Genomic DNA, 9,851 nt, shown 5'->3' with positions numbered 1-9,851 from the left:
CAGGTACCAGCCCTGGAAATTAACCTGACTCCTGTCTGACTGCTGAGCGTGGACACTTCCTGTGTCTGTCCTTTCAAAGTAAAGTCACACATGCTCCAGTCATATAGGTTTGGATTTATTTTGACAAGGCGCAGCTCCTGATAGAGTTTCATGTTTGTTTGTCAACTGACTGTTTCACTCACGGTGGATCTGCTTTATGATGTGTGATTTAGTGTATCGTGTTGTGTAGTGAGAATGTATGTTTTGTATTGTCACTATGTCACTGTGTAGAGCCGGGAAGAATAGCTGCTGCAAAGCAAAAGCTGACGGGGATCTGAATAAACAAACAAACAAACAAATCTTTTGGATATTATTCATTATTTTATCTTGTTCGACATTTGTGTGAAGTTTTGTCATAATTAACGTATGAATTCTTGAGTTATGGCTAAAAACATGTTTTGTGAGGTATCATTCAGTCCAAGTGGACGTTTGTGCCAAATTTAAAGAAATTCCCTCACGGCATTATTGAGATATTGTGTTCACAAACATGGGACGGACAGACGGCTGGACAAACAGACTTTCGGAAAACTTGAAAACATAACGGCTCCGGCCCCGGCTGTTGCAGACACAGACATAGATTTGTTTATTTATCTTATTTTATTTATTTACTGCATGGCAGCTCTGGATCAGGGTGGTCCGACGATAAAGTATTCAGTGCATTAAGCGCTCACTGCTCAGTTTAACTACAGTAGATTTCAGATTTTACATCAAACTCTTTCTGTTCTGTTTCTACCTGATCACAGCACACACATTAAATTTCAACTAAATCAACTGGCTAAATCAGAACTTCTTGAGCTGACTGACATCATGTGTTTCAGAAATATGAACATCCAAACATCCAAACAAATAAAAACCAAACTACGTGGCAGCCTCTGGAGTTCATCTTGGTGTGGACCTACACGTATAAAGACCTGAGCGATAAGAGGAAACCTCCGCCCGTGTTTTTCCACTGCCTGTCCTGAAATAGACAGCAGCTTATTTTTGTCCAGTGAAGCTCGACTCTTGTTTTGTTTCAGAGGGGAAATCCTGTCTCTACGCCCCCCACCCCCCACATCATCCTGATAACAGCCAGGCCTGTGAGCAACTTTCCATTTCCTCCTCTGATCAGCCCCCATTGTCCCGAAGACCTGAACCCACTCACCTGCACAGGGCCGACACGCAGGACCAAGATAATAATTGTGGAGCAAAAAGATCATGCCACTGTTTAGTCCCTTCAGGGTTAAAACTGTTCTGGGAAGTTATGCAAAAAGAAACAAGCAAATTATTGAATTTTGATATTAAAGCAACAATAATTTCGGGGATATTGCCGAGAGAAAGGCTGGAGAACAGAGACGAGCATCTTTTCAGAATATAAAGACAAATTTCTCTTCGATCAAGGACTAAAGCCCCTCTAACACAGAATGTTTAAAGCGGGAATCTCACGCCGTTATGTTGCCTCGCCGTTCTTAATAAAAAGTACAATCGTGCTTGTTGGAGTCCTGACCCTCAGGTTGGGACACACTGCATCAGATGAATAATAGTTGATTCAATTTTTGGGATCAAGATCATTGATTTGATGATGATGCATCTCTGTTATGTTATTTCAGTCCTTGTGTAACTTGCTGCATGTATCAGCACTCCTTTAACTCTGTATTGCAACTGCTGCACAGAAATTTCGCACCAGATGAATAAAGATCTATCTTATCTTATCTTATCTTATCTTAAAGCTGTTTTTACATTAACTGAGGTGTGAGTATTTAAATTAAAGCCTCCTAAACCAAACTTTCAGAAGGTTGAATGACCTTTAAAAGCACGGCTTTCTAACGGTTCATATTAATCCTGATGTCGGAGGAAGAGGAATGAAAACAGCAGTAAACAGAGTGAAGAGGAAACACGCAGCGAGCGTCGGTCTGGCTGCGGTCCAATCCTCCAGCCGGACGCGTCACATCCAGCAGAGATCTCAGGTGTGAATTGGCCCGAAGACAACAAACTCCCACAATCCCCCGTCCAATATGACGGCGGAGGATCTCAGCAGGCAGCGTCACATCCAACATCCAACATCCTCTGTCAGCTCCAACATGTGAAGGCTGCCGGGCTCCAGCGACGGCATCCTGCTGCACAACAGATGGAGGGAAACCATCCTGTCCTGACCTCTGACCCTCCACAGGGAGTCTGGAGCCTCTTCAGATCAACGCCGCGAGCCGTACAGATTATTGCAGATTAATCCTTTGGGTCATTTTTCCAAAAAAAAATAATGAAGTTTCAGATTCTGTGATGACGGGATGTTCTGCCTCTGTTCTCGTCTGTCTCAGTAAACTGAATACTTTGGAGGACGTTTGTCCAGACAGAACGAGACATCTGAAGACGTCACTTTGGACTCTGTAAAGTTGTGATTGGTATTTTTTCACTTGACATTTCTGTGCTGCTCGGCACCTTTCAGCATTTCGGTAACAAACCTCAATAAACTTTACAGTCTAGAAAACAGGGTTGGAAATTTAATTTTTCTTCCACCTGCTAATGTGGCTGGTGGACTTCAACTTCTACCAACCACTCCATAGATTACATTTTTGGTATGGTACGTGACGCAAATCCAGCAGCCACTTGCATATTTTACCAGCATTTGGTTGGAGCTGATTTCCAACCCTGACAGAAAGACAGAAAACAATAAGTTACATGTGTTCAATCCTTTTAAAAGCTGCTGTGAGTCAGGAGGTTCAAATCAAATCTGCCAGAGACAGAGAGGAATGAGATCCTCAAACTGCTGGGAAGAAATCATTTTTAAAAATGTCAGGATTATGATTCTACATATCGAATCAAACTTCAATGAAAGCTGCTAAAACAAATCAATTACACAGTTAAATCCAACCTGTGAACGCAGAGAAATAATTTATAATTAAAACATTAATAATCTTTATATCAGAGCTACGACACAGCTCTGATCTCCAGCGTGAAGTTTAATCATCGTGTTTGCGGTCAGGTGTCGTGTGACTGTGAACACACCTGTCAGATTCACGGCTTCATATTTAAAGTGACAGAACACATCAGGGTTCAGGATTAAATCAGTCACGAGACAACATATGTTCTCATGACTTCACGCCCACAGTCAGCGGGGGGTGAGGAGAAAAAAGGATCAATCCTGTGTTTAGCTGCAGTCAGCTTTAATAGGCTTATATACAGCAGCCTTTCTCCACATAACACACTCTGTCGGAGCTTTCAATGAGCCGACACACACACGGATTTAAACTGCACACACACTCTGCACAGTGAAGCTCAGCGAAGGTCAATGATCACACGTTCATCTCCACATGAACCACAGAAAGCTGGAAGATCACTATCTTTAACGTTTCTGTGGAGGGTGGATATTTTTAGTTTCCTCCTGCTTCAAGTCTTTGTGCTAAGCTAGGCTAACAGTTTCCCTCTGCTTCCAGTCTTTGTGCTAAGCTAGGCTAACAGTTTCCTCCTGCTTCCAGTCTTTGTGCTAAGCTAGGCTAACAGTTTTCCGTCTTTCTACTGTTTACTAACCTGTTCCCAGGCCAGTTCATGAGCCACACAGAAAGACATTCTCATCTGCTGCACACAGCTCTGAGCTACAGGTGGAGGGAAATGAGTCTATCACATATTTTCAGCAGGTTTAACCTTGTTTAAAAAAACATGCACACAAATTTTGGAGGATTAAATTTGGTCAGTAATTATCAAGCATCCCTCATCTTGATGCTTCCTCCACCTCTACCGTAAATATGATGATCTCACACTGATGAAGCAGGAAGATGACCATCATCATCATCATCATCACTGCTGACCTCAGAAACGTGTGGATGTGACTGAACCACCAACAGCTCAGAGACCTCGTGTGTACATTCAGACTGAGCGCGGTGCTCCTGAAGGCAGCAGCCATCGTTGGATGTATTTGAGGTATGTGAGCAGTGGATGGCAGCGAGCCGGAGTCCTGCCGGGTGAGATCACCGGCACAAACTGGCTGCTGACATCACACTCTGCCAACACCGAGGGGGGGGGGTGGGGGGGGCAGAGCAAACATCCTGACANACACGGATTTAAACTGCACACACACTCTGCACAGTGAAGCTCAGCGAAGGTCAATGATCACACGTTCATCTCCACATGAACCACAGAAAGCTGGAAGATCACTATCTTTAACGTTTCTGTGGAGGGTGGATATTTTTAGTTTCCTCCTGCTTCCAGTCTTTGTGCTAAGCTAGGCTAACAGTTTTCCGTCTTTCTACTGTTTACTAACCTGTTCCCAGGCCCGTCCATGAGCCACACAGAAAGACATTCTCATCTGCTGCACACAGCTCTGAGCTACAGGTGGAGGGAAATGAGTCTATCACATATTTTCAGCAGGTTTAACCTTGTTTAAAAAAACATGCACACAAATTTTGGAGGATTAAATTTGGTCAGTAATTATCAAGCATCCCTCATCTTGATGCTTCCTCCACCTCTACCGTAAATATGATGATCTCACACTGATGAAGCAGGAAGATGACCATCATCATCATCATCATCACTGCTGACCTCAGAAACGTGTGGATGTGACTGAACCACCAACAGCTCAGAGACCTCGTGTGTACATTCAGACTGAGCGCGGTGCTCCTGAAGGCAGCAGCCATCGTTGGATGTATTTGAGGTATGTGAGCAGTGGATGGCAGCGAGCCGGAGTCCTGCCGGGTGAGATCACCGGCACAAACTGGCTGCTGACATCACACTCTGCCAACACCGAGGGGGGGGGGTGGGGGGGGCAGAGCAAACATCCTGACACAGTCCTGCTTCCACAGATACCAGCGCTGTGTTCAGGGAGCGTGGGAACAAACACTGCTGCACATTTAAAACAACTAAGTGGTTGTTTTGTGTCTCAAGTTTTTCTTTTTTTCTTAATAAGACGTTTCGCAGGAAATAATTTAAATTCAAACCCAAACTGTAAGTCCTGCAGGAGGCCGAGTGTTGTCTTCATACTTTAACTCTTTTGTGCACAAAATTCTTGAATTGTTTTCCACGTGCTGCCCGGTGGTCCCGGTGCGGACAACTTTTACAGACTGCTAGTAACATAGTAAGGCACGTGAATTATTCTGCTAATCGATTAACTGTTGTGGTCACTTTTGAAGCAAAGATGCCAAAACTGTGCAGCTTTTCTTAAGCCCCTTTTACACTGACAGACTTTCCGCGAATGTTGGGTCATTTTTTCGGCAAACTGCGAGCGTTTAGACACACAGAGCTGGATTGGCGAGTTGATCCAAGGTGCTCAATGGCGCAATGGCGCAATCTGGAAATACGGAACAGGAAATGCGTTGCTACCAAGCAAACCAATCACAGCCCTCTCGGTCTGTGCTGGGTCTGCATCGCCTCGACGTGTAGTTACATTTTTGGGGAGGTGCACGTCAGGCTACACCGGGGGCTACGGCGAGCCTTCTGCGTAGCCACGTACCCTACAACGTAGCGACGTTGTTGATTTAACGCAGGACCATAAATCAGGCTTTACCTGACACGGGGTTTCAGCCCAAGAGGCAAAATATGACGAGCAGTGATGAGGTCACGATGGGTTGTGTTAACTCGTGCTAACTGGTCAGAGAGAGCAGGAGGAGACATTCACGGAGACGTCCTTCAGCGCCACGTTCAACAGCAGCAACAGCTGATCCTCCTGATCTGCTCTTTAGAAAAGCTGAAATCAGACATTTCAGGCTGCAACAATCCCAAAAACGGTTCAACAAACCCTGGAGAGACTGAACAGTGAACTGAAATCTGCTGGCCAGATAAAAAAAAGCAACTTGAATACGACACCTCGGATTCTGGAGAATTAAAAAGGAAAATGTACGCTGTTTTTCACATTTTACAGACAAATCAATTAATATATAAACCAAGGAACAAACGGTGTGATTAATATATGCATCAACAGGTTACGACCTATTTTCAAAATGATTATTTTTTTTAAACACTGACCATTGCTTAAATAAACAAGGTACAATGGATGGATGGATGGATGGATGGATGACTTATCGAGGGAAAATTCACGTCACAGCAGCAGTACACAGAACAAATCACATGGTACAAAGAAAAAGATTCAAACACAAGTACAAACCAAGTTTAACAGTTACAGTGTGCCCTCTGACTAAATGTGCAAATAGTTTTTATAGTTTATAAAACTGAAACCTAAAAACTGATTCTTAATGACCTCAAACGCATCTTTGACACACCTCCATCACTTCACCTGCAATAAGCTAATATTTATCTGTCTGTCGTCCACATTCATCACAAGAGTCGAAACAACTGGGAGGTCCATCAGTTGTTATTGAGGAGGAGCAGTGACACCTCCACGCTCACATTTTACAACAGTAATATCTACACTGTGCAGCACAGGTGGAGGTATCCTCCTGACGTGAGTCTCTCGTGTGGGTCGAGTGTGTTTGTAGGTGAACTGGTCAGATGTGTGTGTGTGTGTGTGTGTGTGTGTGTGTGTGTGTGTGTGTGTGTGTGTGTGAACAGCTTTACATCACCACTGCAGTCACCCGTTGTTACTCATTGTGTTCTCAGACTCTGAGCAACACCAGCGCCAAGTCACCGGGAGTTCATTCACTTCCTGTCGAGCTGAACCAAACGGGGAAACACGACGAGGTACTGTCACTCGGCACGAGTGTCACAGCTCTCGGAAACTTTGATTTTAAATGAAGGAACAAAAGTCCTGGAGGGGAACAACAGACAGCAGCTGGTGTCCACTGCAGAGGTCAAAACTCTGAGTCACTTCACCCAGTTTTCGGTCTGTAGGTCAGTCACATGTCATATTTTCCTTACAATCCCAATGACGCGAGGAGCTTTTGTCTGCTGAAACACGGACACTTTGACGAGGTAAAAACTGACCCCTGACCTTTCCTCTGGCACCACGCTCACATCTAAACCTCCACATGAAATATTAGTCTCTTATTTTCACTGAAGAGGAAATCATTAAATTACACAAGTCTATAAGAAAATGGGAATAATATCTATGAGCTGTTAAAACTGATGACAGTAAAGATGCTGCCGTCTCCTGCAATGTTAACATTTATAATGCTTGTGTTAAACATTTAAACTGCAGACAACACCACCACAGAGGTCGGGACAGTGATGGAAACAACAAATCATCGTGTAGACGAGGGGTGCAGCAATCTTCAAAACTAAAGATATCATCCAAAAGTTGGAGACTAAATGTTTTTGTGTTGCACCATGAGCTCACCAAACTAAGTCCCTTAATACTTTCTGATGTTAAACTTTCCAGATCTCATTAATGCCTTCTCATACCTGTTGCATCTGTACCAAACCCTTAACTTAACCCTGAAAACACACCACATCCCTTTATCCAAACCAGAGATCCTCAATTTGTCCAATAATGTGAGAGCAAACCCCTTTAAAACACCCTAATTCCATAAGTAAATACACAAATGTTTTAAAAAAACTCACAAGATACATACTCTGAACCATTATGAAATTAATGTGTTCCAAGTCTGGTTAAACATGTTCAATTCCTGAATAAGAATCCCTTAAAATCTTGTTAATTTTGCCTTATTTTAATTCCAAAAGAAGATATGAGTTTCTCCTTAATTCAAATTACAATACCGCTCACAAAACAAAAACATATTCCAAATCATTATAAAAGCCATTAATGTGTCCCTTATCTGGTTAACATGTTATATTCCTCAATAAGAATCCCTTAAAATCTCATTATTTTGCCTTACCTCAATCACAAAAGGTAGATAAACAAGTTTCTCCTTCATTTAAATTCCAATATTCCTCAATACAAACATATTCTGAACCATTACGAAGATAATATGTTCCAAATCAGGTAAACATGGTAAATACCCCTAAAATCTCATTAAGTTTGCAGCTGAAATTAAACCAAACCCTGACCTAAACCAAATTCCCTTAACCTTGATAGCACCTTAAACTCATCAATCATTAATGGTGTTTGTCACAAACTGGTCTGTACATTCAGTCATGCACACACTACAGTCATGTTTTTAAGGGGTTAATTAATGGACAAGTTGAAGGATCTCTGGCTACCAAACACACTGATTAAGACAAAAGTGATGTTTTATAATTTCATACAGAATTCATGAAACAGAAGTAAAACCTTTGGTGTACGGACTGAGTAAATAAGTGTGAGGAGAACTGAAGTTTAAGGGATTCCTTAAGGGGTCCAAAGCCCTCAAAGTGTTTCAGGGGTAAAGCAGTAAACCCTGACCCGAGCTCTGTGTCTGACCCCTGACCTCTCTGGAGAACTGAGGGCTGGCAGTGTGAGTGATAACAGCAGCAGAAGAAGAAGCAGCAGCAGCAGACACACCGGGCAGCAGCTCCGGTTTCCTCTCAGCCATCCAGCCGGTGGCCGCCATGACCTCGGCCTTGGCCCGCGGCTGTTACCTGGCTCTCCAGACGGTAACCAGCCTCCACACTACCTGCTGACTCCCTTCATGTAACCCGCTCGGTAACACGGGCTCCGAGCTGCCCTGCCCTCCCCGGTGTGTGGTTTAGTCTTACCGTAAACCCGGAGCCATCCCTGCTGCTGGGACACGGTGTCCACCAGGATCCGGTCCACCAGGGGATCCAGGAGGCTCAGTCCGCCGTGCAGAGACTCCACGTCGCCTGACACGGAGTCCGTCTCCATATCCAAAAAGAAAACTTGTTTCCGTTGAAATAAACCCTCCAGAAGTGGACGTTAACCCGGTAAATGTGAGTTAAAGTGTTTGGTGGTCGCGGTGAAGCGAAAAAAGTCGGTGTGTAATCCGTTACTGGAGAGTTTGGTGGCTCCTAGCTAGCCGTTAGCTGAGGCGGCAGCAGCCGGCGGCGGTCCGGCAGCCCGGCTGGCTCTCCCTCATTGTTCCGCTCTCCCACGTTAGCTTAGCGGGGGTTCAACTCCCGACGAACCGGCGTCCGGGACAAGCGGGGAGCCGCTCTCCGTCCTGCCCCACAAGCGTCCACCCAGAAGCCGCTGTTAGATCCTGTACGAGCCGCTGGAAGTGAGCGGACTCACGGTGTGTCCCCGACTGGCTGCCCCTCACTCTGCTGCCGCTCACCGCTGCTGCTCCCGGAGTCCACTCTGCCGACCCGTGCACGAGCCCGCGACCGGGCGCGCTCCCGTGTGAGAGGAGAGGCGGGAGCGCGCCTCAAAGTCTGACTGAAGCACGAGCGGCGGTGGAGGAAGTAATCGGATACTTTGCCAGGGGTGGATGAAGTAAACAAAGGCAATACTTGAGTAAAAGTACAGATTTAGGCCCAGTACATGACTTTAGTGGAAGTTAAAGTAACGCATTACAATATTACTCGAGTAAAAGTACAGATTTAGGACCAGTACATGACTTTAGTGGAAGTTAAAGTAACAAATTACAATATTACTCAAGTAAAAGTACTGATTTAGGCCCAGTACATGACTTTCATGGAAGTTAAAGTAACACATTACAATATTACTCAAGTAAAAGTACAGATTTAGGACCAGTACATGACTTTAGTGGAAGTTAAAGTAAAGCATTACAATATTACTCAAGTAAAAGTACAGATTTAGGCCCAGTACATGACTTTAGTGGAAGTTAAAGTAACGCATTACAATATTACTCGAGTAAAAGTACTGATTTAGGACCAGTACATGACTTTAGTGGAAGTTAAAGTCCCATATTACAATATTACTTGAGTAAAAGTACAGATCTGGTAGAGGTTTAAGTCATATAATTGAATATTACTTCAATAAAAGATAAAGTCAAATATTACTTGGATAAAAGAGCAGATATCAGATGTTAAACTCACGTAATTGAATGTTACTTAAGTAAAAGTTCAGATTTCTTATCAGAAAATGACTTTAGTAG

At 43.9% G+C, this 9,851-nt stretch overlaps 1 protein-coding gene across 1 annotated transcript in view; it reads right to left on the bottom strand.

Moving 5' to 3' along the window:
• The window catches only part of rasal2 (RAS protein activator like 2), a 112,498-nt gene extending 103,402 nt beyond the window's left edge, over nt 1–9,096 (bottom strand). Inside the window, exon 1 of the mRNA XM_050074442.1 lies at nt 8,533–9,096. Coding sequence (XP_049930399.1) covers nt 8,533–8,659 — 127 coding nt within the window. The 5' untranslated portion in view covers nt 8,660–9,096. The remainder of the gene's footprint in view (nt 1–8,532) is intronic.
• Between the last annotated feature and the right edge of the window lie 755 nt (nt 9,097–9,851).

This window comes from Epinephelus moara, chromosome 21, assembly GCF_006386435.1.
Source record: "Epinephelus moara isolate mb chromosome 21, YSFRI_EMoa_1.0, whole genome shotgun sequence".
NCBI classification, from domain to species: Eukaryota; Metazoa; Chordata; class Actinopteri; order Perciformes; family Serranidae; genus Epinephelus; species Epinephelus moara.
Note: the sequence above shows the minus strand (reverse complement) of the source record. Positions and strands in the feature narration are given on the sequence as shown.